This window comes from Halictus rubicundus, chromosome 5 (genome assembly GCF_050948215.1).
Source record: "Halictus rubicundus isolate RS-2024b chromosome 5, iyHalRubi1_principal, whole genome shotgun sequence".
Lineage (NCBI taxonomy): Eukaryota > Metazoa > Arthropoda > Insecta > Hymenoptera > Halictidae > Halictus > Halictus rubicundus.
Genome location: NC_135153.1, coordinates 11,006,881 through 11,034,640, shown reverse-complemented (window position 1 = coordinate 11,034,640; position 27,760 = coordinate 11,006,881). Strand labels below are relative to the sequence as shown.

The window sequence follows — 27,760 nt, the reverse complement described above, 5'->3', positions numbered from 1 at the left end:
TACTAGTGTTCTAACAGTTTCCAAGCCCTGTCATCCCCCACAATGTAAGATGTCAACTTGTAAAAACAACGACAAAGGTAATATAGCAAAAATAATGTTTATTCTTTCTATATTCGAAGATTGTTTTATTTCAAATTTTCTACATCAAATTTCATGATTCAACATCGTTTTCTTCTTTTAATTGAGGCCTATGAGTATTGTTCGTATCGTGATAAAACCGTTTGCCTTTCGGGACGGTCGTTTACTAATTCGCGACGAAAGTGAATATTCGATCTGTTTTATACAGTGTACGAGACAGGTTCATCTATTGATTGGCATGTTGAAAAGATTCACCTTTCGACACAATGATTCGCGTACAACGCGAGAACTGTTCCAACGAATACTGATAATCGTCGATTCCTTCCTGTTTACGACCAACCACGCCTCTATCTAGTTCCCTGATCATCGGCATTCATTTCTTGTTCACGAAATCCTCTCCTTTCTGAATGTTCTTCTTGAGTTCGGGAATAGCCTCGTCCAACAGCTTCTTCTCGTAGCTGCTGAGAGTGCCGAGGCCAAGATTCTTTTCAACTCCGCCTTTCTGAAAGCGAACACGAATCGAGTTTACATACATATATTTCCTGTACAAAATTCGGGCTTCGGTTCTTCAATTAATTCTCTACTTACGCCCAAAAGTATAGGCGTCGAGAAGTATTTCGACTCTGTGACATCAGACCTAACGTAAGCACACTCGACGATACCCTGTTCTCCGTTGAGCGCTTTCACCAGCGACAAACCGAATCGAGCACCAGCGTATGCCATCGACAACGTGGCAGAGCCTGTACCCGCCTTTGCCTTGACAACCTCGGTACCCGCTTCCTGAATTCTGAGAGTGAGAGCTTTCAGTTGGTCCTCGGGGAACGAGACCGACGGCTTGCACTGCGAGATAAGCGGAATAATGGTGATACCACTGTGCCCTCCGATAACCGGCACGTTAGTCTTCTGTGGATCAAGACCCTGAAAAACATCGCGGATTAGATACCAAAATCTTAATCGTTGAACTTTATCGTATAGATATACGCATGCGTCAAACTAACTTTCGCCTCAGCAATAAATGCATTTGACCTAACGATGTCCAACGTGGTTACGCCGAATACCCTTTTAGGGTCGAAGACGCCAGCCTTTTGCAACACTTCGCAGGCAATAGGGACTGTGCTGTTAACTGGATTCGAAATAATCGCGATTAGAGCCTTCGGGGCCACCTCAGCCACGGCCTGAGCAAGATCTCGTACTATAGACGCGTTCGTATTGAAAAGATCGTCTCTGGTCATTCCTGGTTTACGCGGTACACCAGCAGGTATGATGACTACCTATACGAATACAGTTACGAATAAGGATCTTATATAATTATATACATAGGTACATGTATACATATATATATATACATAATGATCTTGAAGCTGCAAAGAATTCGATAGCTACAGTAGACGATGCTACTATCTGTAACATTGTAGCTTGGCAATTGGGAAACATACTTGAGCTCCTTTGACCGATTCCTTCAGCTCATTAGGTCCAGTGTATCCCTTTACTTTGGCCTTTGTATCTATATGCGAAAGATCGGCAGCGACACCTGGTGTGTTCACGATGTCGAATAAAGATAATTCGGTAACCAGAGGAGACTGTTTCAAGAGCAGCGATAACGGCTGACCGATTCCACCGCTGGCGCCCATGACTGCGACCTTGGCATCGCGCTGAAATGTAAAATAGGAATTAGTGCGGTTCGAATGCGTTTTTGTACCATTAGGACATCCTGATGGTTTACTTTTTCGAGTACATACTCCGTGCTTAGTCGGATGCGGACACCAGTAACTTCAAGAACCGTGTCGGATAGCATCCAATCGCATTACCGTCAATGCTATTTGTATAATATCGATTTAATTGGGTTCGGAAGATACTAAACTCGCGGTAACGTCTTGATTCAAATGATACCGTGTTCGGTGTCATTTTAATCAGAAAAATGTCACAAAATAAATAAAATAAAAAATAAAATATTTCATTAAAAAACACAAAGCTTTATCATTGGATTAGTATTGTCGATCCGATATATATCTAATCCCGAAAAGTAGTGTTACACTTCTCAAGAGGGGGGTATACACTGTTGTAGGGGGGATACATTTTTCACGCGTATCGTGCACATATTTTTTACACACATATCGAGACGTTACAGTAATTTCATTTTTTACAAATCATTCTTGCCGTGAGACTTAAAAGTGGTTGCATAACTATGAAGTATTTATATAGCCGCAAAGATAAGCAACCAGCTGCAAAAAGTGAAGGTCCCAAGTCTCTCGAATGATTTATTCCTCGTGTAAAAATGTAGCATGCAAATTGCTCGTGGATAATGACAACTATTTCGCTGACCGGGGCAGTGTTTATAAATCTGTAAATCTCTGCGGGACTTACTCTGACGCTGGTCGAGAGCCCCTTCGCTCCCTGTTGGGCGACGGACAACGTGGGTTTCAGGATTCGTGGCAACATGTTCAGGCAGTGGCACTCCGGGTAGTAATGTGACGGATTTCAAGTTCGAGATGACGACGTTCGATAACCTTTCAAAGACACCCTGATGACCTCAATGATATTCCACACGTTCGCTCCGTTTCCCTTCAGCCAATCGGCTAGCAACTCGCTGCAAAATACGTGTGCAACCATGCGCGTTTTCGCATGATTTACTTGCGCACGTCCCCGACCGATCACATTATATCGGGCGGGAACTTTCAAAGAAAGTCAAATTAAAAAATATGATCGTGTTTTTTCGAGTTTTTTCCTCTGTCGCGCTCGAAGACGGATTATCACTTTAACATACTTCACTTATCGGATAGTGTTCATTGAAAATTGCGAATGTACATAATCACTGTCAATATTATATTTGCATGTATAATAACAACACAATATTACGTGTGTATTCATGAAATAAGATAAAAAGCTTGACGACGCATTATAAATTACAAATGCTTTTGTTTCTGTACTTAATACCAATAGTCCTGGAATATAATTTATTTACGATTCTGTTGGCGATTCTGGTTGAATGAATCCAACATCCAACGCGTATTATTGGTGTACGGCGTACGGCGTTGTTTGTATGTAACATGGTCGTGTGTTCGTTCATTTAAATATTTCGGAAGGGGTTTGATATGAATCATTGAAATATGTTGTTAGAGAAAAGTGTTTATAATCGCTGGACACAATAGTTAAGTTAATCTGGTTAATCCAAAATGACAAGCGGTAAGTTCAGACTATTTAACCTGAAATCAACGACGGTTTGCATCGCACAAAAACGTTGAAATATCGTATTTGCTTCAGAAATAGAAACAAGCTTATTAACAATTGTATTGGACGTGAATCCAGTGCAGAGAATAGTGAAACAAGAGACAAAAGTGTTGACGCAATGCTTGGACTCTACTATCGTTTTCGCCAATGCACACTTGATGCAGTCGTCTAATAATCAACTGGCCATAATAGCGTGTCACAGTCATGGGGCAAGGTTTTTATATCCGTGCGAGAAACCTTCGGAAATTCGACAAATCGACGGACAGTATGAGAAGTTTACCATGGTAGAGCGTACTATAAGGCAACAATTGCAACATGTAATCAATGAGATTTCCATGGACAAGCCGTTGAATAGTGAAAGCCTATTATCAGGGGCATTGACCATGGCGCTCTGTTACGTAGCAAGATTGGAGAGAGAAAAGATTGCTGGTCAAAAATTGTATTCCAGAATACTTGTGATCACAGCTAGCAACGACTCGGCCACTCAATACATGAACTATATGAATATATTTTTCACAGCTCAAAAGATGGTTTGTCACTGAACTGCTCGTTAGCATATATGGTATACAATTGAATATGTAGCTAATGATTTTCCATTCAAACATGCAGGGAATAATATTGGATGTTTGCAGTCTAGATCAGGAATTAACTTTACTTCAACAAGGTTGCGATATAACCAGTGGAAATTATTTAAAAGTTCCCCATTTAGGCGGATTATTACAATATTTGCTGGTAAAGGAAACATTGTTTATTTCTGCTATGTATACATATCATTACTATTTTATTATTTAAGAAGAAAATATTTGTTTTGTCTGCTTAGTGGATATTCCTGCCAGATCCGAATATTAGGTCAAAGCTAGTACTGCCTCCACCGGTGAAAGTGGACTACAGAGCAGCATGCTTCTGCCATCAAGAATTAATAGACATTGGCTATGTGTGCTCTATATGTTTATCAAGTAAACAAAATTCAACAATATCGTATAAATGTTTCTAATGTGAATAATTATAGTACATTGATTCCTTGTTTTGTTTACAGTATTCTGCAAGTTTAGTCCAATATGCACAACTTGTCAGTAAGTGTTTGAATAGAGCTAACATCAGAATTATTTATATTACCAATACGGAAATGTAATTTGTATGTTTTACCATTCTCTTGCAGCACAGTATTCAAAATGCCAGGACCTATACCTATGAAAATGAAAAAAAAAAAGAAGAATGTAGATATAGTTCATTGATGATGTATTTAAATTGTAATTTTTTAGCCATAGAAATTTTTTATCTAAATAATACATATTTTCTCACCATACATCGCGTACAAATCAAAGCTATTCGTTAATATCTTGGCTACGAAGTTATAGCCCTTTATAGTAGTAGATTTTGTCCACATTTTCTTCGACTTTCTCTTGGAACTCTTTGTACTCGGGTTCGTACATCCTCAGCCATTCTGGATTCATTGAGCTTAACGATTCAAAAATGTTACTCTCGAACGCTTAATATCCAAAAATTCGATTAGTATCGGTGTAACGAGGAACTTACTTGTAACGAGGAAAAATTGCGAGACACGAAGGAATCGCGAACAAGCATCTGTTGATGGGAAAATATTTTAATGAAGAACAAGTGAATGCAATTGGAAGTTCGACACAAACGAGAGTTACCCGATTGCACAGAAGACGGCCTCGAGCGGATATATTATCCACTGTCTGCGCTGGTAAAAACAGTATGGCTTAATTGTGTGCGTGATTATTGGAATGAAGAGCAAGCATGGCACGCACGTTGCTATTCTCGTGATCAAACACTCGGAAATGGCTTTCACTGCTGCTACTCGGGATTTCATAAAGGGCTCTTGTGTACCTTCTGTGAACAGTGGAGTACCCTTTGAAATTTCTCTCTGACGCATCAGCGGTAGATTTGTTACGTGACCAGCTGCAACTGCGAAAAAGGGTACGCATCTCTAAAAGGCAAATAAAGTTTAAGAGTCGTGAAGAAAGGTGCCATGCGGTGAAGCTATAACAAGAAACCAACTTCAATGGTCGGTCTCCTTCGGTGCAACAGCTTTTTGCAACCAACAGCTACGATAGAACTGGCTACAACTGCACAGAAGAACGCTATTCTGGTTGAGCTTTTCTCTTCAGAATTTTGGTCACCCAACGCATTTCGATTGGTATAATTTAGAATGGCGTTATGCATCTGGTTAACCGTTTGACACATCACAATGGCAGTTGTACTTCTAATGCATGCATACCATGAAGGATAAACTTATTCGATTTAAATGATGAAAATGGTGCTCTGAATAGTTTACTTGTAAAATGTTAACATCGCTGTCGTGAGCAAAACGTTCACAGGTAACTGGAAGCACATTCTGCCAAGTTTATTCATCAAATGACCATCATCCGGGTGAAATGAACTGTCTCTGAGCTTTTTCGCGTATATAACATCCTTCTTTGTAGTACCAGGAGGAACTTTGCCATTTCTATGCAATACGCGCAATTCAGTTTAAAGTTTAGCGCACTATTCACAGATTGTAGTTTAGTTACTTATAATCTTCGCAGAACTGTTTCGCCTCCAGTAATCTTTTCGTGGGCTCGAAAATAATGCGAGAATCGGAAATGAAGGCATAGTGTTTCCATCTACCGATGTAGGTAGACTGGTCCCACAACGGTTGATCAATTTCAATCTTGTCGGGATCCATTATCAAACAGATAGGACAAAAAATCCGTGTTCATAACTGTAGTTATTAAATGCATATGCATATTGCCGATTTTAACACATGAGTTTTATCAAGTTTGTTCACATTGTGAAGTTAACTGTTGTTTACTGTGATCACATATTGTTTATAACTCAATGGTGTGACACAAGTGACAGCAAGTATCTATTTTAGCAAATCCCAGATCTGAACTAGTTCTATCAATTATGGTAATTGTTTTCCTTAAATAAGGTACATTTTTCATCTCTTTGTACTTCTTAAATAATGTTTACTACAGGCAAAAGCAACAACTTGTAAAGAAGCCATCCAACGGTGGGAGGAAAAAACTGGTTTAACAGCCAGCGAACAGAAGGACATCAACTTGTCCTTTCAGTGGCCTCCTATTGAAAAAATGGACAACAACTTAGCGGCACTAACATCTGTAGAGTTAGTATTTCTTTATTTAATATAGAGTTCCTTGATAAAGTTGCAAAAATGTTCTGTACTTTAGGAAATTATCTCTCTCCACGAACATGATAGAGAAGATCAGCGGTATCAATTCCTTGAAGAACTTGAGAATTTTATCTATCGGACGTAACTACATTAAAACATTTTCCGGTCTAGAAGCCGTGGGAGAACATTTAGAAGAATTATGGATATCTTACAATCAAATCGAGAAAATTAAGGGTGTGAGTGTTCTGAAAGCCCTCAAAGTCCTTTACATGTCCAACAATTTGGTAAAGGACTGGGCTGAGTTCGGTCGGTTGCAAGAAATTCCGCACCTCGAGGATTTATTGTTTATCAACAATCCTATCTGCGAAAACATGGACGTAGAATTTTGGCGTTCTCAAGTGATCAAAAGACTGCCCAAATTAAAGAAACTGGACGCTATACCGATCGTTTAAATATTTTGAAGTTATAACGTTCGATCAGGTCTTGATTCGATCATGATTCTAGATGGTTAATAAAAAGTCGAGTTTTGTTAAAAATCTCGCAATAAGATTGCACAACGTGTATTTACACAACACAGTATACATTTATGATACATTTCTTTTCTCCAATTATGATACATTATTCCACAGCGAGTGATCAGTAGTTCTCAACTTTCATGTCGTTCAGACCGAGTTCTTCGTTCTGTTCAAAACTTCTTTCGTACTTGGTAATTTTCAAACCAGAGTCGAGTCCATCGTCCGACAGACTCTGTATGTAGCTGTTGCCAGCAGCATCATCTAATATCAACGTTATCTCTCTTTTTCCTTCTAACACTTGGTCCAACTGCGACAGGAACATTTCCATTTTCTTGACGGTTTCCGGATCGCTGGTATCGCCGGTGAATGCTGTTGACGTGGACAACTGATCCTTGACCGCCATTAAAATACCTTCGACGGTGGTGAATCGCCCTCCTAAAGCGGCAGGACCGATTTCCAGCTCCAGTTCTGGTATTTCCATGTAACAGGTCTCTGATTTTAATAGATCGCGACTAAAATCTTCTTTTCCCGCAACGGTCACTTCTATTTTTACCCCTCGGGGCTCGATACCTCCACCGCTTTTAACTTCGTTTGTTCTGTGGCCGCAAGATTCGCAGACTGTTGCCATAATCACTACTTCCTTAAAATGTGGAATATCTAAATAATAGTCGATTAAGGATAATTAAATAATAGTAAATGAAAAAATTAATATCGGAAAAAAAAGGATACTTGTCATTTTCATGTTAGTTTCGCACGGGCAATTACATTCTGGACAATTTGTTCCAAACGAAAGAACTTCGCCCTCGATTTCTTCCAACGTATACTCTCCTTCCTTTATAGGTTTCAGTAAAACATTGTCCGAATTTTCATGGTACATGCCTAAAACGTGATCTTGCTCTGTTGTTCTCCTAAATCTCACAACAGCACACTGTTCATCCTTCAAGGGTGCGTTTGGATTCTCTATGTGAAACTCTCCTGATATGTCCTCGAAAACAATAGTGAAAGGTTCGTCCAGTGATCTCAACTTTCTCAATTTGTCCAGGAACTGATCGATTTTAACAGCCGAGTCTGGATATTCTTTTCTTCTGACTGGTTGGTCTTGTTCCAATCCAGCAATGGTTTTCTGTAATATACCCTCGATCGTTGTAATTTCTCCTTTCTGCGATCTGGATGGAATTTCAAAATCTAGCGATGGAATCTTCACGCTGGTGTAATCGGACTTGATGACCTGGCGATTCAAGTCTCTAGGTGTTGCGACTTGCAACGTTATTCTGATCCCTTTGTCTTGAATCTTTCCACTGTTTTGTATCTCGTTGTTCTGATAGCCACAATGCTCGCAATCGAATGACATCACCACAATGTCTTTGTAGTGTGGAATTTTTGTCAACAATAATCTAGTGACACCCTGTGTGAAGAACATTTTGGTTATACGATGGAAAAGAGTACAGTAATGAATGAAAGTAAATTACATTTTGTCCGCAACTTAAGCAGAGACTCTCAATCTCAGTAATTTCTGGTTCCGGATCGTCTGCCGTCAAATTACGAAACAACGGTTTCGTTTTCACCCCGATCACTTTTTGATTTTCCGCCATTTTTAGGTTATATATATTTCGTGTACCTGATCCGTGATACAAATCTATTTTCAAAAAACCAAGTTAAAACATCGGTTTTCGTTTATACACGCGTTTTATACTTTCATTTTGTACACAATTTCTACCTGCGCAACGAGAGTTTGGAAGCTAAAATCACCATCACCCGTTTTGTTCGAAAACATAATAATCAAAATATTGCAGTTTCACACGTGCCAGAAACTTCGACGAGCTCTATGGTGTTCAGTGTATCGTATGTGATCGTATTATCGTGTATCTTTATCGTACATGTATTCAGATATCGTGTAGTTCCTAGCACAGAACAAGAAACCTCTAGTAATTAAATGACCGCGCATCGATGCGAAAAAGTAACTAGTCCTCACAGTAAACAGTCCTCTAGTGGAAAAATATCGATGCTCCGATCGTCAACGACGCATTCATAGATCTAAGCGGCAACTAGTGATGGGCACCATCGACTAAATCGATAGTAGCCAACTACTATTTTCAGTCGACTGATTTTTTAAACTATCGACTGAATTTACATAGTAGTGGTTGGGTTACTATTTTCAGTCGACTGTTTTACACGTCGCCATCTTGAAATTTCAAATGTCAGTGTCACACGATGAAACGAAAAGGTTAGAAATACATGATTATGACAGGACGTGTAAATATGCAAGTAATGAAATATGTAATAGATATTTCAATACTTTAATTCATATTAGATGTTAAAATGTTATTGCTATTTATGCGATATAAACTATATATGTGATGTAGGCATAGACTATAGCCCGCAATCTAGACGTAACCACTAAAACGAAATTTCAGTCGACTAAAAACTATCGACTAAATATTCGATAATATGTAGTAACTAAATAGTAATTAGTCGATAATGCCCACCACTAGTTCCTTTTCCATTGGTTGCAATTGAGGATGCACCCTAATCGCGACCTCCGCGGTAGTTCCTTTTCCATTGGTTGCAATTGAGGATGCACCCTAATCGCGGCCTTCTTGCTTTCCCCTTCTCTTTTCTTGTCTGATGTTGCCGAGGGAATTTAAAACATAAGCAATTAATTTAACTTTTCATTTTTATTATTTTTTGTTTTTCATCATTCATTCTTTCTGTACATACCTCGCGCGTATCACGTACATTTTTCTCTTCGCGTTAAAGTTGATCAATAAACCAATTAAAACGTAATTTTACTAGTTTATTAATTCAACTATCGATACCGCTCAATTAACGAACACGCGGACTCTAAATATCGTACAACGATATTATATATCGTCGAATAAATTAAATTACGCAACTGCGTTTTCGCTCGTGCGATTCTTTTGTTAGTTGCGTCGCTGCAGCGTACAGCTTGAGAATACTTGGCAAAGATTTTGCGCGAACATAGCCGATCTGAGCTGGCGCTCAACTGTCAGCCTATACTTACGCTACAGTCTGTGTTATCGCAGAACATAGCTCAGCTGTGCCATGAAATCGTTGGGTTCGATATCGTAATGTTGACAAGTATTGAGTAACAACTAATGTTCGCAGTGACACAGAATCCACAACGATTACCTATACAGATCTACAACCGATACCGATTATAACGAATGATACTTTAGCGGGTGAACTCAAGTACCCATTCGAGAAGCCTCGGTGCGTCTTCTGGGAAGCTAGTGGAAAATCGTCGGCTGTAATGTTGAATGGCCGAGTGGCGCGAATCGCCGGTCGAAAGGTTCAATCGCCGAGCATAGCCAATGGCCGCCACGAATGAGTGTCTCGTGTCGGCTTCTCGGTGGCCGCTGTGATCGATGCGTTGCTACGTATTTTCGAAGTGTGTTAACCCGCTCGTCGTTCTGGTCGATCGCGCGTACCCGTTATTCGGGACCGAGGGAGCAATATGTCGAGCCGGCAGTCCAAGAAAGAGAAGGTTCGTGTGCATCGTTGCAACCGTTGCATGTCCGCCGATCTTGTCCGGCTCTGAATTTCGGTTTGATCTTGCGTGCCTCTCCTTACGCGGTCGGTGCACACGTATACAACGGTTCCTTTGCAACGAGTAACGAGTAACGAGGAGATATCGCGGGCACGCGCGCGGTTCGTAGACAGAAAGAGAGAGAGGGAGAAATATACGTATATATCTGTAAATAGAACGAGAGTGACTGAGCGAGTACTAGAAAGATAGAGAGAAAGAGAGCGCGCGAGGGAGAGGGAGAAAGAGAGAGAGAGAGGGAGTGAGAGACGATGACAGGGGCATAGTAGGAGAGAAAGGGAGAAGAAGGGAGAGTAAAGAGAGTTCGGGGAAACAACCCCGGTAGCTGAGACACCGAAGGGTGTAGCGTGATTTCTGTTTCGCAAGCACGTTTTCACGGACGAACGTTCCGAAGGGCCGGACACTATGGTACATCGAATCCACTAATTATCGTTTCCGTTCGTGACATCGCGCGAGCCGAGAGTTTCGTCTTCGCGAGCGGTGGCCCGCGTCGTGGAAATTGTGAACCGTCGTGGTTGCCGTCGTGGCATCGCGAGCTCGTGCAAGTGGTGAATACTCTCCTCGTTTTGTTCTAGGATGCGTCGAAGATCGGCAAGGACAAGGGAAAGAACGGCAAGGATGGCGAGACAGGTGATGAGGTGAGGTTATATCGTCTATTCTACGTTCCCCCCCATTCCGTGTAAATCACCGACGTGACTCGACTTCGCTCGAGCATCGAGAATCCTGAAGACACTCCTGTTATCGTTGATTCACGACCACGATAATCCCGCTTCGTTCCTGCTACATACATTTATTTACGTGGCCCGACGCAACGTCTCGTTCGCAAACACGATCGAGCGTCTCGCGTCGATCGTTTGCCATCTCCAAAACGGTTCTTGAACTCCTCTCCGGAAAAACGATCCTTCTAGGTGTCCATCTTCGGCTCACCTGAAACGTTTACGTTTGTCGGAGGCGTGCAACCACGCGTGCAACCTGGATCCACGCACACATCTACATACAGACATTCCGCGATATGAGTTTTATCGTTTTGCAACGCGACTGTCCGTTGACAATCGTTGTAGGACATTTCGACTTCTCTGAAACGGTTTTGCAGTTTCCTTTGAAAGAAAAAATGTTGCTGGCACAGGCACAGGTGGCGCTTGAACGTGCCCTGAACTTTAGTTGATAAATAGAAAACGATGTGTGGACCGAACAGAGTACGAGTCGAAATAATTATTTTTTCATTTTCCGCTCGCTGTTTTCGGATCAATTTTCTTCACGGTACAACAACGCGATTACATTGTTAACACGGTTTACACGGTTATCTTGATTAGAAAAAATATGGTTAACATGTGATCAAAGTTCCATGCCTGGTATGAATGGAATCAGCGTATCTATGTATAGGGTGTTACTTAAAACGGGGTAATTCTTTATACATATATTTCTTGCGATTGCAAAGTACATTCCTTTGATTTGCCAAGGTCATACAGGTTATTAAATATTTGTTGATTTTCATTTGATTGCATGATCGTTACGATCGTAGATAATAATATCGAGATATAGATTCGTTAATTCGAACAATTGAAACGCAGTGTCTAAATCGATCGCAATCTTTAGAACATACCTATTTGTTTGGTATTTTTTTTCCGGTGAGATATACATATTGTCACATTGTCATTGCTTGGTATTTGTCCTGTTGTGCGCACATGTGATACGAGCCTATAATTACAACACTCGAAACGAATCGAATGTTTTATACCGTTAACGGCTAACAGGATAGATAAGAAATGAACCAGGAACCAATGGATTAGTGACAAAATCGTTTTATTTATAAACTGAATTTATAAATAAATTAAATATACGAACGGCCCGTATAGCCTGTGGGAATCTTCAAAGCGCATCGAATTTGATTATCGATCGTTGATAACGTCGACTAATCGGTGAACCATTTACCACGGTCGATAATAATATTCATAATCACCGCGAAAATTAATTTTTCGTTGTAACGAATTGTTTACGAGCGATCTAGAAGTCGGCAAACTATTTACTTTCAGCATAGAATTATTACGATTGCATAAATTCGCATATATTTATATTGTATACATTTATTGTATGTGTATATATATCGTACAATTTATACATGTAGTATCACCTATGAGTTATAAATTCCAGTTGAATTGTAAGCTACAGTTTTTTGTAAGTAGCTGAGTAGTAAGAGACTCGAACAAAGTAGCAACTAAACAATGTGCATGTATTTACAAGAATATTCAAGCAATCACAAAAATACCTTACGGAAATATGTGCGGAGGGGTAGAAAAGTTTAAGGAAATGTTTAGCATTAAGTCGTCCATAGTAGAAAAGAAATTCATCATTTTAATATCTATCATTATTATACGATACGCTTCCTCGACCAACTATGCTCTCGAATACATTGACAGCTAGGTTCCTCGAGAAGAAGTTTTGTGATTGGTGTTGAAGTCATTCTTGCGCATCCGTACGAATGTTCTCATTCGATGAAATGCAGGTGTTCTTTAGTAAGCAAGATTGATGTAGCTCTAGCAGACTAATCTATAAAAACGTTACTTTAGCCTGTACGTTTGTCAAACATACTGTCAAGTAACTATCATCTTTTTTGGCTGCTAGAAGATGCTCTGAATGGACATCACTTCAGATCAAGGGTCAAGATCAACACAGTGCGTAAACGGTTTCAAGATCACCTACAAAACTTCTCTCAAGGAATCCAGGCATTAACGCGACGTCGGAAGAATTGTATCCAATGTAATAAAGATTACTCATAGATCGGCATACATACATATATACATATAAACATACATACAAGCACACATGCATACATACATACAAGCACACCCACACATACATACATACATACATATGTACAGACATATGAAAGTCATTTATTTCAATAATTAATCGAAGTTTGGAGCAACTGCAAAACAATGCATTGATATCGGCTTGAAATTGTACGACCGGTGTTCTTTTATAGGATTGTCGATTGTCTAACATAAGGGTGGATAAAGTTGGGTCTACAATGTTCATGCATGTATCGTGTCAGGGACTTTGCTGAGCAAATTTACATTTCTATCGGAGCTCTTCGAATTTGAACAATTCGTTCCGCTACGTTATTAGTGAAGCTTTCAATGCGTTATTCCAGGCTATCAAGGTAGCAGGAGGACCACCTGCGACAACTGCACCACCACCGCCGACGTTGATCAACAAAATCAAATACCAGCCGGGCGGCCCTGTGATAAAGAAGGACAAGCGACAGAGTAGCTCAAGATTCAATATTTCAAAAAATCGAGAACTTCAAAAGTTACCGCTTCTGTCTGGTAAGTTACCAGGATCAATTGACGTGTTACTATATGTAGAATTCGAAATTGGAAGCACTCTAAGTAATTCGAAACGGTGTCTCCATTTTCAAAAATTGAGCGCCAAACACAATGTTCAAACAATAATGTTCAATCTATGGATCATTTTCATCGAAAAACGAAACGAAGATTCTAAGAAATTCCGAGTAAATCGTTGTAGGTTTTTGAATCTTTCCTCGGCAATTATTACCGCAGAATGATTGATTAAGGTAATAGTCGACCAAAATGGGAGTAGTAATCCTCGTCGTCGCTCTGTCCTTGCTAAGAATAAACCGCAATATACTTAATGAGTCTAACGAGGGTAGGTGCGTGTCGTTGTCTACCGCTGCTTCACGCAACTTAGAGAGTGCAGCACATTCTGCGTCCATATCGTTAAACAATCTCATCGCATTATTTTATTCGGTTACATTACTCGACGTAATAATTAAAAAGAAAATCGAACAAAAAAAAACTGTGAGAATGTTCGTGCGAATGAAAAGAAACTAAGAACGCTTTGAATTCGCAGTCTAGTAATAAATCTATCGAACGCATTGCGACGAATATCGATGTTTTGGCGAGAGGAATGGATTGGATTGCAGAAATTGTGTACAAAAAGCAGCATCTAACCGTCGGTGTTCCGGTTGCGAATTAAAAAGCTTGTCCGTGTAATTTTAATTTTAAGCGGCACCACGATCTAGTGATAAACGTTCCATAAATCTGTACGTTTATTTCTGTTAAAGTTTGCAACACTGGCTTTTAAATATATGAAAAGGGAAACTCCCTTGGCGAGGAGTTTCCGCGCGGTCACAAAGAACTTGGTCGGATGAAAATTGCGCCGTGATCGATCGCAGGATTATTTCGTCGGTTATCATCGGGAATCGAATCGACGAATGAACGCCGCCTTTTGAATTTTGCTCGCGGAAGAATTGCGAAGTAACCTACGTCAACGCGTGTATCGATTGTAAGGTGCGGTGGTGTTCGGGCATGCGCTCCCGCTCCTGCCTGGCGATTCCTAGTTTTCTAACGTAAACAGTCGTTCGTTGTTCGAACGGCCTCCGACATCGGCGGCATTTTGCCAATTTGAATTGCTCGCGGTACCACGATCCTCCGGGGCTTGTCAGGATGACGGTTCTGTCGATCGTGCCGGCATAAATCGTCGCGCGAGGCCTACCAACGCGACCGAAACCAAGATATAGCCAGTTCTCGCTCGAAAAAACTGTCGGCGATATCGAAGCAACAGATTGCTATGTAAAGAAGGAAGGCCGGTGCGTATACTCGAGTGCAATAATGCCTTCCGGGTCTAGACCCGCAACTTACCACTTCCAGAACGGTCTGCCTGCTCCCCTAACTTGTCTGTTCCGTATCTGCGTATGCATACTGCCACTAATAGTGAGAAAGGTCAGTGGAGATCAACCAAGCAGTCTTTTTTTTTTTTTCGTCGAAATCGAAAATAGTAATTGACGCTAAAACACATTATTTGATTTGATTATTGTAATCGAGCCAAATATATTTTATTTCAACTTGAATTGTATCGACTAAAGCATAATTTTTCCGATAACAAGAACAAATGTGATTTGTTGTTTGACTGCAATGCTCATGTTACAGATTACAACGTGTTGACTACATCTGCAGGTCTCGTACGTAAACAAACGTGAAGATACGCTAACGATAGTATAAGTAAGCGCACCAGCGCGTCGACATAGCTAAATCAGATTATTTGGTGTAGGAGTCGAGGCTTGATCTGTAACAGCTAGGGGACATCTATAATCGCTTTATTAATACATATCGGTTGTTCTCCACTATTTTCCCCCAGTGATATAGCAGTCCCGGGGAGTGGTAAGTCTAGCCGTTTTCCTGGAAAACATTATTACGCTTCCCGCTGGAATAGATTAGGCGAGGCGGCCGAGAATTTTCGAGGGTTTCGATAGCCTATCGCAGAGCAGAATGGTTCACGTGGACGGATATCCCTTCGCACCCGGCAGCTTGCCGAAAAGCCCGAGCTTTCATCAAGGACTCGCCTTAGCCACGGTCCTCTCGCGGGAACCGAATAAATCTTACTTGCCCAACTTTACTTCGCATTATCAGCCGCTACGACCTCTACTAATCGGTAACGAATCTTCGGAAGACTGCCTTCCTCGTTCAACCTAGCAATCTTTAAGTAATCATAATTGTTACAGGTACGCATACATGGTGTCTGTGGAGAACTCGTGTATGTCTGTGTGAGTGGGAGAGAGAGAGTGTGTGTGAGAGAGAGAGAGAGAGAAAATATGAAAGAGAGACACCAGAGTATTAACTATTAATAGGATTAGGGTGTTAAAGAACTGTAAAAGGAACCGGAAAAGAGAAAGAGAAACGAAGCGGCGCGGCGGCTCGTAAAAGAATCAAACTAAATCTATAGGTTTTATGCGATGGTTTCAATTTGCTAAGGAGTTTTCTTTACACGGTCCAATGAGTATTTTCTTGCCAACTTGTATATACATGTCATGTATACTGTATGAATTGTGTACGAGTTGACATTGATCTTTCGTTCGTTCTGTCTGTCCATATGAATACCGTTTTCTTCTTTTCCTCGTTTTAGAAACGCAACAAGGGAACGAACGGGAGGAACTTTTTATACAGAAACTGCGACAATGTTGCGTTCTCTTTGATTTCGAGTCTGACCCTTTATCGGACTTAAAATGGAAGGAAGTGAAACGTACCGCCTTGTACGAGATGGTCGATTACGTTGCCAAGAACAGAAACGTGATCACAGAGGCCATATACCCCGAAGCGGTGAACATGGTAAGACGAGGGTACTCGATCATCCTCGACCGATAAGAAGGAATTATTTGTAATCGGTATAGTTTCTAGTTTGCAGTGAACCTCTTCCGTACGCTTCCTCCGTCATCGAATCCGAACGGCGCCGAGTTCGACCCGGAGGAGGATGAACCGAATCTGGAGGCAGCTTGGCCGCACTTGCAGTTGGTTTACGAGTTTTTCCTTCGACTGCTCGAGTCACAAGATTTCCAGCCTTCGATCGCGAGACGATACATAGATCAGAAATTTGTCCTGCAACTTTTGGAGTTGTTCGATTCGGAGGATCCGCGTGAAAGGGATCTCCTGAAGACCACGCTTCATAGGATCTACGGAAAGTTTTTAGGACTTAGGGCGTACATCAGGAAACAAATAAACAATGTTTTTTATCGATTTATATATGAAACCGAGCATCATAACGGGATCGCCGAACTCCTAGAGATCTTGGGAAGGTAACTCTTCGCCCTTACCATTTACCTTTCGTCGAGGACACCTTTCAAACTCATCTTGTTTTTTTTTTCAGTATAATCAACGGTTTCGCTTTACCACTGAAGGAGGAACATAAAATTTTTTTATTAAAGGTGCTTTTACCTTTGCACAAAGCCAAATCACTGTCCGTCTATCATCCGCAATTAGCGTACTGCGTTGTTCAATTCCTGGAGAAGGATCCATCGTTGACCGAGCCTGTTATTAGAAGTTTACTCAAGTTCTGGCCGAAGACACATTCCCCGAAAGAAGTGATGTTCTTGAACGAACTCGAGGAAATTTTGGACGTGATCGAGCCTGCCGAATTCCAAAAAGTCATGGACCCGCTGTTCAGACAGTTGGCGAGATGCGTTTCGTCTTCCCACTTTCAGGTATAAATGCATATGTGGTACGAGATTCGTTCTTTGTTCCTATCGTTTTAACGCGTCGTCTTCCTCCAGGTGGCAGAAAGGGCTCTTTACTACTGGAACAACGAATACATAATGTCTTTGATATCAGACAATTACACGGTGATATTGTCGATTATGTATCCGGCATTCTATAAGAATTCCCGGAATCACTGGAACAAAAGCATTCATGGTTTAATCTACAACGCGTTGAAACTCTTTATGGAGATGAATCACAAAGTATTCGACGATTGTATCCAACAGTATTATCAGGTACGTAGTTCCCTGTTGAACGAACAACTGGCAGAAACCGATGTTGTAATCCGATTGCGTACTGTTTGTCAGGATCGTCAAAAGGAAAGGAAGCTTATGAAAGAAAGAGACGAAGCGTGGATGCGCGTCGAAGCTCTGGCGATGAGACATCCGAATTATAACGCGGCTGTCAAAGGTTTGACGAACACCGCTGCGAACCTCTCGATATCACAGCAACAATTAGATAGTCCTCCGCCCGACGAAGATGGCGATACCGATCAGACACCGCTCACATTGGAGAAGATAGAGGCAAAAGCGAACGAGGTACAATTTGATTTGTCTCGTGAAAACTCTCGCGATTCAGTTGACGATGTGTATTGTAATGCGAATTTTAATGTTTCCTTTCGATCGGTTACAGGCAAAGAAGATGACGAATATCAATAAAACCAAGCAACTTCTGCGAAGGAAAAGCGACTTACCCCAAGATACGCACACAATGCGGGCATTGTCCGATCACAAACGCGCAGATGAGTACCTCGTCACGCCACCGGATCCCAATAATTGCTAGTCTCTACCGCAATCTCTTCCCATGTACCCCCTCTTCTGTTGCAGTGATATTGGGAGTTAGCTTTTTTCGAAGAGAAAACGAAACGTGGTGACGATCCCGCTTCCGATTCCCATTCCGATTCCGATTCCGATTCTGATTCCGATTACGATTCCGATTACGATTCCGATCTCGATCTCGATCTCGGACTCGATCGTATAGAGGTGAGACACTGTTGTAATATTCCCCCTTGTATCGAAACTGTCAAGATGTATGCTAATTGTCTCTTTACCATTACGGTAACAAGAAAAAAAGCTTTCTCTCATTGCACCCAGCACTTTCGGAAGATGTAACAATGTGTCTGTAGCAATCTACAAGATGAAAACGATAAAAAAGTTGATAACTTCCTATATACTCTTCGAAACGATCTACATAAGGAATCGCGCGAGAACTGCAACAAAAAACGTTACGTGTAGGTACTCACTATAAAAGAAAAATCATGACACACACACATACACACGCACACACAAATAATCACATACACGCGCATATATACACGAGAAAATACAATCTAGCGAATAAGGGTCCTAAGTATGTATGCGTATACAGAGTATTTTATAAACTGTAGATTTCTTACGTATGAGGAAGTCTATCGCTGACAATAAGAAGGCAGTCCTCGCGAGTGTCGTCTCTAAGATCGAAACGAAAACGATCGATCGACTGACCGCCAATCATATTCATTAAGAAATCGTGTTCGAATGTTGTCTTGCGCTTGGCAGGAGATTTTCTTCATATCGTAGGAATTTATGGTTTATCGAACACTCTATATACATACTCTAAATAAACAAATTTTATACGAACGCGAAAGAGGTCAGAACAGAATGGCCGCGTGCTTGATGTTGTAATAACGATTAAAGAAGAGAAAAGCAAAGAAAAATGGATTTTAGTATGCAAGTTTTGAGGCGCTACACTTCTGACGCGAGGTTTCCACTGATAACGCAAATAAAACGAAAGAAATGAAAAATGGCAGACATAAAGTAACAAGTGATACATAGTTGCTTCAACGCTAACAGCTCGTAATTTAGCAGCGGAATGAGCCAAATATAAATAGAAAATACGCAGAGAGAGAAAAAAAAACAATGAAAAAAGACAGAAACAAGTGACATCGTTTTTTAGAGTTAGATGAACGTGATAGCACTATTTTAGAATATCGATTGTTATGAATCTGAGTATTCCTGAACGTACTACTTTTATATCTGTCGTGCCTAGATGCCTGTGGAACGCATTCGCAAGAATCGCCTCTGCCAGAGGCCTATAATTAAGGATCGTTAATAAAGAAAATGAAAGAGAGAAAGAGAGAGAGAGAGAGAGAGAGAGAGAGAGAGAGAGAGAAAGCAACGAGATAAAAACGTGACGTTACCGAAACGGTACAATTGACGCTACGATTATTTCCCAAGAATGCTTGCATAAACCGTTGCGTCGTTTCCTCGTCAGTCTCGCGGTTAATCGGAGAAAATGAAGAAAGAAGTTATAATTACTGTTTCATCGCTGACATAAAATAAAAAGAGAAAAAAAAAAGAAAGAGAAGAAGAAAATAAGAAACTCAAAGATTAAAGAAGCGTACGAAGTTGCAAGAAAAAGGCGAATCTAAGTGAAAAAGAACTATCTTTAATCTTTTGCGCTGCTGGCAGGCTGTTATGTTAAACATTGTGTAAGGGATGAACTTGTTGAGCATAGATGAACGATTAGCACGTACTATTAAAATAACGAAAATTGAAACCAAATGAGATAAATATAAAAAAAAAACTATTTACTATGTAATCGTCCCTGAGGAAGGAGAATCGCTGTTTTTGTTACGAAAAAAACCATCAACGATACCGAGTATTCTTGTCAATAACCAAGTTTGTTACGAGGCTCGGTGTAATCTCGATGAAATTCCCCTTGAATCGTATCACTGTATCTTAAGGAGCATTTGGTAATAAAAGTATTTTTAGTAAAAAAAAAAAACATTTACATACGAACAGGTTATAATTTCAAACGAACCGCTAAATATTCCTTTTGCCGTGGCGAAAATTTGATGGAATTACGTATTGCAGAATCATCGGGATTACATTGGCTTCTCCAATCGTTGAAATTAATTGGAAGAAAGTAGATAGGTAGAGACGCATTCTTTGAGCAATTGTCTCTTTATTGCGTTTATGCTTTCGCGCGTATTATGTGATATTTTTTTGAAATTCCTCAAATTCGTACATATATACAGTAATATCAAAAGGGACACGTCATTAAACTGGCGCGCTCGAAACATCTGAAGACTGTTACTCGTTCAACGATGAATGAGTACGTATTATTTGCTTTTCGAATTTTCATTTGTACGTAGTATCAGGGCTGTATTATACAAAATGTAAAATGACAATTTACTTTCGTCCGTAAACATCGTTACCTCAAGTAAGTTTGATCGATTGTTCTACACTTTTTATGATGACAACGGAACAGCCAATAATTAAGTACTTTGTAGATTAAAAGAAGAATGGAGTAAGAAAACAGCCGAATACGCTTTACGCAAGGAGGAGCAAAGATATTGATAGGAAAACAAATTATTAGGCAGCTTGAATCTTATAGAAAATCTCGGTTCTTCCTTACGTAAAGTTTACGAGATCATTGTAGATCACAAAAGAGGAAATGTCCGCGTGTACAGCGATTTGCTTCAAACCTAGAAATACTAATTATAACAGAACACAGAGCTGTGTATCAATGTTCGATTGCAAAAATTTTTTTAATGATCGTCTGTCCGATCGATTCGATTCCATGCATGCATATATTCCTTTACAATTTGTTGGAAGCATAATTTTATAATAAATAAATAACTATATCAAACGGCGAAAACTTTAACCCGTCTTTTATTCAATACAATACATTTTTATACTATGCAAATATCTCGTGAGACACATGTTCTTCGTACAATTTGAATTTGGCGCCATTCGATGCACTGCCAACGCTCAAACTTGTAGACCTTCAGACGCAAAAACAGAAAGACGTAATTATTTCGGGAACCAGAACCTCAAAACTAGCGTCTTTGGTCTCAAAATGTTCGTAATGATCCAGCGCACCGCTGGATTCTATATCTCAGATTGGCTAATTATGGTTTTTTCAAAAATATCCTTACGACGGGCACTGGAGCGCACTCGCAGTCTAGCGGTAAACCCCGTACTAAATCGTCTAAATATCCACAATGCACGGTCCGGAAAAGCATGAAATACGGTAAAATTAATCCAAATAAAAATATCCCAGAAGCACAGAATTGTTCTGGAGAATCTCCTGCATCGATACAATGTAAACAATCCAGTTGGAATTGTATAATAAATAACTAATTGCTGTTTGAAGTTGGATGAACTATTTTGTTAATTGTTTATTCATTATGCGATCCTAGCCAGATTTTTTGGATGATATCGGTGCAGAAGATTCTCCTGGACAATTCGGTGCCCTTGGAATATTTTTATTTCCGCTAATTTTTACGTATTTCGTGTTTTTCCGGGCCATAAATTCTGGATATTTAGACGATTTAGTATGAGGGTTTACCGCAAGATGGCGAGTGTGCTCCAGTGTCCGTCGCAAGGATATTTTTGCAAAAACCATAATTAGCAGTATTTATAGTAATCTGAGACACAGAATCGATGTACAGGACCATTACGAACATTTTGAGACCAAAAACAGTAGTTCTGAGGTTCTGGTTCCCGAAATAATTACGTTTTTCTACTTTCGCGTCTTCAGATTTGATCATTAGATCGAATGGCGCTAAATTCAAATTTTACAAGAGACACGATTCCAGCCGATGTTTGCATTCTACTTGTCACTTCATTCATTCGTAAATTTTCTATTCAATCAACTTACCTTATTCTTGTACGTATTTGACGGTTAATTAATTAACTATATTCTAGTACCTCAACCGTTCGATTCTACTATCTTCGGTTTGTAAAATTTTGTAAGGGACAGGACTAGGAGTGGGAAGGGTAACGTGTCGAGAAAGGAAGGAAAGCGAGGTGTCTACGCCTCTATAATTTCTATAATTGTTTTTTTTTTGTCCTGCTGTTTCCGTCAAGATTCGATGCAAGCAATATTTCATAATAACGGAACGTTGATATCAACAGGAAACGGTGAGGAAAACTAAATCAGCAGAACATGAGCACTCCGTAGGTAGCTTAAGTGCCTGACATTAAGCTAATTAATGGATGTAGCTGGGCTCATAATTGGTGTACCCTGCCTCTCCAGGTTCCCGGTGGAATATGTAGCCTGTGAATCGATATTTCTAACATCGTCTGAGGGAATTCAATCACTCTGTGCGTCGCGCGCACAATCGCGGTGTTACGTAACGGAACGCACGGGATGCGAAACAAGTTGGGTTCCACTCTGCTGTATCATATAAATGCAGATCTCGGCATCTCGGGGGTTGGGAAATCTGTATGTTTGTTTTATAAAATCGTGGGATTGCCTTGCCTCTGGGCGAATGGCTTTTCTTCGAAAGTTTCCGCCATTCTAGCCCCGCAGCCACTTCTTTCATATTCAAATCGATTTCTGCGATCGCGTCGCAACGATAATTGATTGCTGGTTGCATCGCGCGTATCAACCTACACAGGTTTAGGCTGCTTCAAACAGACACCTACAACAATTCGGTCATCCCGTATAATCGTATATTTACTTATTTACAATACTTTCTCGGAACGATATTTACACGAACGGTATCTACAATGTTACAAATATTGCGGGTCCTCGTCTTTGTTCATGGTGTTTCTAATCCAGTCGATGTAATGCTGCACCTTAGTGTAGACGTCCGGATATCCAGGTCTGGCGCATCCTGAGCCGAACGATGTGACCCCCGCCAATTGCCATACACCGTCTGCACGACGACATTGTAAGGGTCCTCCTGAATCGCCCTGCGAACAGCCAACGGACCGTGTTGCGAGAGAACTTTACAAAATGTCACGAAAACGAATCCAATTGAATACGAATCTTCCAGCTATCGTGTATAGCTGGAGCTAGAGCGATTTGTCTCGTCGATGAAGGCCGGTAGCCTCGTTATAGCGTCCTGGAGACGCGAAACTTCTAATCTAGTTGAGTGGATTTCGACCGAGTTCTATCTCGCGCGATAATACAAATTGTACAGCTCCTGCGAGCACCGATTAAAACAGTCTGCGCCGACAGATCTTCCGGCGAGGATTACGACTGCTATCTTGATCGGTGTTGATAGATCTTAATCGCGAAATAGCTTTTTGATCGGAAATATCCGATAATCGTGTTTTCCGTTGTTTCAAAGGATACTCACTACGCAGCTTCCGGAGGAGCCATCCGTGTGCCCGGCGCAAAGATGACCGCTTCGGATGGGCACCGATTTACCGTAGGCTTTCGTGCACTTCTCGAGATCGAGCAACGGCACGGACGCCTCTAACAAGGCTGTTGAAAGCGATTGGGACGGGCCGTAACGGCCCCAACCGGAGGCGACGCAATGGCCATTCGACAGCTTCTCCTCCGGTTCGGGCAGACAGATGGTTCTGACCACCTTCGACAGGGGAGCCGGTCGAGCGAGCTTCATCAGAGCTGAAAGCACACCTTTTTTTCCACCTCGTTCTGCTTCTTCGTTTATTAACGCTAAGCCTATCAAGCATTCAAAGTGAACGGTGCTTACCGTTTTCTAAAAACAACAATTTCCCCTTGGAGGTATCTTTGGAATTTCAGTAATTGTCAAATAATAAACCGGTCATTTGACCATGGTAGGTTTAATAGCGTTAATCAACAATTCTATATGTTAAGGCGAACCACAGAATCTCGAAAAACCTCCGTTGTCCAAGAGCCAACACTTTGTACTACACTGGGCTTAACTTCGCCTTGCAAACCCAGAAAGTTTCAACTTTTTTCTATATAATCCTGTAGGTTTGTACGAAAAAATGCCAAAAATCCAAGTTTTAATGTTAGGAATTTACTAGTTCAAAAGTGATACGTGTGTAAATTTGAGCGATTTTAAGCGTTTCTGATAAGTAAGGGCACGGCCATATTGGTATGTACTCAGACATCGTCCAATGAGCGGAGCTGTGAGGTTCGTGTGGGGGGTGGAGAGGGCCGGCACTTGCAAATCTACGTTACCGACATCACCGCGTGCTTGTGGTGCCACCTAGCGGCTCTGCTCATTGGACGACGCGCGACGCCGAGTACATACCAACATGGCGGCGGCCTTGCCTGTCAAAAACGCTTAAAATTGCTCAACTTTAAACACGCATAACTTTTGAATTAGTGAATTCCTAACGTTAATACTTGGACGTTTGGCATTTTCTCGTCAAAATCTACAGGATTAGGTAAAGAAAAAAGTTAAAAATTTCTGGGTTGCCAAGGTGAAGTTTAAGCCTCGACTGTCCCGTACAGGTTCATTGGGACGTTTCATCGAGTTCGTTACCCTCGCGAGTGCAAAACTCGAGCTTTCACTTACCGATATCGTGAACATAATTGTTGAACCTCTCGTGGAGGACAACTCGTTCGACGGGTAGCCTGGCCGAACCACGACCGCCGGAATCCAGTTCCCATTCTCCGACGACCGCCGTCCACAGGGCACCGATGGGTAAGTTGAAAAGGTCGCTGTAAAACCAGAGACAACCGGTCGAGAAAAATGATCCGCGTTTGCGTGCGGCAGCGAAACTCACTTATGTATACAATGAGCCGCGGTGACCACCCAGGCGGGATCGATCAGAACACCGCCGCACCAGTGCCCTATGAATCCCAATTTCGGATGCAACAGCTGAAGGGACACCTGCCAAGGCCAGGAGCCTCTTTTGCTCGGCTTCCCGTTGAAGATCCTGCCGGTGCTCGCCGAGGCGCTCTTCTTCCCGATCGACGTCGAATTCCTTTGGCCGCCACCCTCCCCGAAGATCGCTCGGGGCTGCCTATGTGACGCTGTCGGACATCCGCATTCTGTTATTTAAAAAACTCAAGGTTCTCACCCGATCGCCGCTGTCTCTCTAAAAAATTCTCTCCTAAGCTTCGCCGCGCGGATCACGCTCTTCTAAAATAGAAACCCGATCCACGCAGAGAAAAATAATGAGAATGCGATCGATAACGTTCCCGTGGAAATATCTAATCGCCGTTACTTCGAGGAGAGTTTCTCTATTACCGAGAAGCAGAGAAAAGATCGGCAGAGTCGCGCGTGGAAAGTGAGAGATCAACGGGAAACGCAATCCCAAGCAATGATCTATCTCTCGTGAATAGAGAAACCATCGGCGGCGATCGGTAGCATGTACGAGCAGATACACCGTCTTCCTGTCGACACTCACTGTTTGACCCTCGGATGACGGTGCATTACAACTTGAACGCTTCGCTCATCTTTCGACAACGAGCTCGAATAGTCGTTTCCGGGAAAGATTAATTATCCCCGGTTAAGACAGGCGATAGAATCGATTGCTCACCGGAATAATTGTCCGTGATCCTCGGCGTCGCGCAGTCGATCTCCACGAGGACGAAAAGGAGTATCGCTAGTCGACCGCGAAGATTCATTTCCGGCGAGCAGAGTGCACCGCGTGTACCTCTTGGTTCGTCAGCTCACCGCTTCATGATTGAAAATTCCGAGAGAGGAGAGCGAGAAGCGAGCACCAGGCGAATTTCTGCTCACTGTTGTTCACACTGTTGTTCACACTGTTTTTACAGGGACAATCGACACGATCCTCCGCGGGTTGCGTCTCAGCGGACAATCATGGTAAAGGCCCGGGGAAACCACGTCGAAGAAGACGACGGCGAAGAGCGATCCTCGCGCTGGATCGCCGAATCGCTAAACCGCGGAACGAGCAGATCCTTCGAAGGAGCCTGGAAGAAAGTGATCGGTCGCGATCGTCATCGAAGAAGGGGGATTACACACGCTCAGGATAGCTTAGGCTCGCGAATGGGAACTTGGAGCAGAGCTCCGGACGGACCAATATCGCTCTCACTAACGAAAGTTACCGCGGCTCTCGAGCCTTCGGGCTTCGATACCGCTGCTGCCTGCTTGCCTTCTCCTTATTCGTCGCGATTATCTGGTACCAGTACATCGATTAGTAACGTTTACACTTTCAACTAATTGCCGATGCGATTTCGAGTCGCTAGGTTTCTTGCAGCGGGCTCCGTTTCGCCAAGCACCGACCTTTTTGCTTAACTTTCCGAAAGCGCGACCAGTTGCGATATCGTTGCATCCGATTATGCAAAACTATGCGAAAAGATCGCGATCGGATAATATGATCCAGCCGTCGCGTCGCCCACTGGACGATTTCCTCGAAAAATGAGACAAAAATCAGTATCGCCCAAGAACTCAATTTATTGGGAGTATCGCTTATCGGTGGAAATTACAGAGAAAATACTAGAAGTTGTTGTTTATAACTTTTTTATGTGGGCCTAGATCTGTGTCAATGATACATATTCTGGAAATTTCATCAAAATCGGTCAACGGTGCAGTATGGTACACACGTTTAAAGGCGGTGAAAATTGCCGTTTTTCACGATGTTCAGCCTATGACTGTAATAAATGTAAGGATTCTTACATCTTTCAATGCGTGTAGTTTTTTTGGTCGCGCGTCGAGAGTACGTTTTTCTTAAAAAAAAAAGATCCACGGTCTAGGGTAAGGGACCCAATTACTGCGGGGGTACCAATTACTGTGCCTATATTAATCATACTTATGTTTAAAGCATAATGAACATTAAAAAAGAGACATATAACATATATATTTACTCTTTTTAATATTCATTATGCTTTAACATTAAGCAAAATTAGTATAGTCACGGTAATTGAATCCCTTACCCTACCAATCGAATTCGTTCCCCAATTGTTTACAGGAATTATTTAATATTTGAACGGTACTTCTCTGGTACAGTATCTGATCAATCGGCTAAATTTCTTTATTGGCTCCACTCCCCCCTCCCTGTTAGGATGTTTTTGCCCCAGAGTTTTTTTTCCCCAGAGGAATTCCGCGAGGTATCGTTGTAGAAAAGCAAAACGATTACTTTCGACGCAAGGGTATATACCGTGCCAGCGGACTTTCACGGTCAAGTTGTACACCGGAAAGGAAAAAAAAGACCGGGTTTCGGGCAATTACGAGAGCGAGACTACGTGAAATTGTCGGACGACGGCCGCGCGAGCAATAATAACCGGACTGGAAATTCGGAGCGGAATTCGACGACAAGGAATTCGAGGAAAATCGCGCACACACGCGCGCGGCACGCTTTCCCTCGCGTTGGAAAAACGACAAAAGATCCACATCGAGACTTCTATGTGTACGAGTTACGAGCGGGTTCTGACCGTGCGTAAGAAATCTTCGACCAACCAGGTTAATTCCGGAATCTTTTATTTGGGAGAGTCCGGGACTGAAACAGGAATACACAAAAATTAGAAAATTTTGATCGACGAAAGGAACATATTAGGGGGGCCCATAAGT

General features: G+C 41.6%; 7 protein-coding genes across 9 annotated transcripts; 3 read left to right on the top strand and 4 right to left on the bottom strand.

The window, feature by feature from the left end:
- Positions 1-97: 97 nt before the first annotated feature.
- On the bottom strand, positions 98-2,604 carry Mdh2 (malate dehydrogenase 2). Its single transcript, XM_076788383.1, has 5 exons — positions 2,443-2,604; positions 1,515-1,730; positions 1,077-1,349; positions 667-996; positions 98-580 (listed from the first exon to the last, which is right to left on the bottom strand). The coding sequence occupies exons 1-5, from the start codon at positions 2,515-2,517 to the stop codon at positions 452-454; spliced, it is 1,023 nt and encodes a 340-aa protein (XP_076644498.1). The 5' UTR covers positions 2,518-2,604; the 3' UTR covers positions 98-451.
- Positions 2,605-2,938: 334 nt separating this feature from the next.
- Positions 2,939-4,612, top strand: Tfb4 (transcription factor B4). The gene is made up of 6 exons (XM_076788389.1): positions 2,939-3,261; positions 3,340-3,836; positions 3,916-4,038; positions 4,127-4,262; positions 4,343-4,379; positions 4,466-4,612. Exons 1-6 carry the CDS (start codon positions 3,252-3,254, stop codon positions 4,539-4,541), a joined length of 879 nt encoding a protein of 292 aa, XP_076644504.1. The 5' UTR covers positions 2,939-3,251; the 3' UTR covers positions 4,542-4,612.
- Positions 4,613-4,658: 46 nt separating this feature from the next.
- LOC143354366 (sideroflexin-2-like) lies at positions 4,659-5,203 on the bottom strand. Its single transcript, XM_076788397.1, has 3 exons — positions 4,962-5,203; positions 4,843-4,890; positions 4,659-4,764 (listed from the first exon to the last, which is right to left on the bottom strand). The coding sequence occupies exons 1-3, from the start codon at positions 5,201-5,203 to the stop codon at positions 4,659-4,661; spliced, it is 396 nt and encodes a 131-aa protein (XP_076644512.1).
- Positions 4,740-6,894, top strand: LOC143354365 (dynein axonemal light chain 1). The gene is made up of 2 exons (XM_076788396.1): positions 4,740-6,436; positions 6,501-6,894. The coding sequence occupies exons 1-2, from the start codon at positions 6,402-6,404 to the stop codon at positions 6,892-6,894; spliced, it is 429 nt and encodes a 142-aa protein (XP_076644511.1). The 5' UTR covers positions 4,740-6,401.
- A 184-nt stretch (positions 6,895-7,078) lies between these two features.
- Positions 7,079-8,819, bottom strand: Zpr1 (zinc finger protein Zpr1). Its single transcript, XM_076788373.1, has 4 exons — positions 8,675-8,819; positions 8,427-8,593; positions 7,687-8,362; positions 7,079-7,614 (listed from the first exon to the last, which is right to left on the bottom strand). Exons 2-4 carry the CDS (start codon positions 8,547-8,549, stop codon positions 7,079-7,081), a joined length of 1,335 nt encoding a protein of 444 aa, XP_076644488.1. The 5' UTR covers positions 8,550-8,593; positions 8,675-8,819.
- Positions 8,820-10,277: 1,458 nt separating this feature from the next.
- On the top strand, positions 10,278-21,216 carry LOC143354351 (serine/threonine-protein phosphatase 2A 56 kDa regulatory subunit gamma isoform). Of its 3 annotated transcripts, none has more exons than XM_076788368.1 (9): positions 10,278-10,462; positions 11,098-11,160; positions 13,674-13,848; positions 16,445-16,647; positions 16,717-17,111; positions 17,183-17,516; positions 17,586-17,804; positions 17,877-18,107; positions 18,202-21,216. In XM_076788368.1, the coding sequence occupies exons 1-9, from the start codon at positions 10,433-10,435 to the stop codon at positions 18,349-18,351; spliced, it is 1,800 nt and encodes a 599-aa protein (XP_076644483.1). In that variant the 5' UTR covers positions 10,278-10,432; the 3' UTR covers positions 18,352-21,216. The 3 variants fall into 3 exon arrangements, with proteins under 3 accessions (XP_076644483.1, XP_076644485.1, XP_076644486.1); XM_076788370.1 differs by lacking the exon at positions 10,278-10,462 and adding an exon at positions 10,772-10,930; XM_076788371.1 differs by lacking the exons at positions 10,278-10,462; positions 11,098-11,160; positions 13,674-13,848 and adding exons at positions 14,650-15,264; positions 15,472-15,973.
- Positions 21,217-23,029: 1,813 nt separating this feature from the next.
- LOC143354653 (chymotrypsin-like elastase family member 2A) lies at positions 23,030-26,592 on the bottom strand. Its single transcript, XM_076788911.1, has 6 exons — positions 26,299-26,592; positions 25,770-26,163; positions 25,011-25,260; positions 24,800-24,945; positions 23,645-23,916; positions 23,030-23,255 (listed from the first exon to the last, which is right to left on the bottom strand). Exons 2-6 carry the CDS (start codon positions 25,855-25,857, stop codon positions 23,073-23,075), a joined length of 939 nt encoding a protein of 312 aa, XP_076645026.1. The 5' UTR covers positions 25,858-26,163; positions 26,299-26,592; the 3' UTR covers positions 23,030-23,072.
- Positions 26,593-27,760: the final 1,168 nt, after the last annotated feature.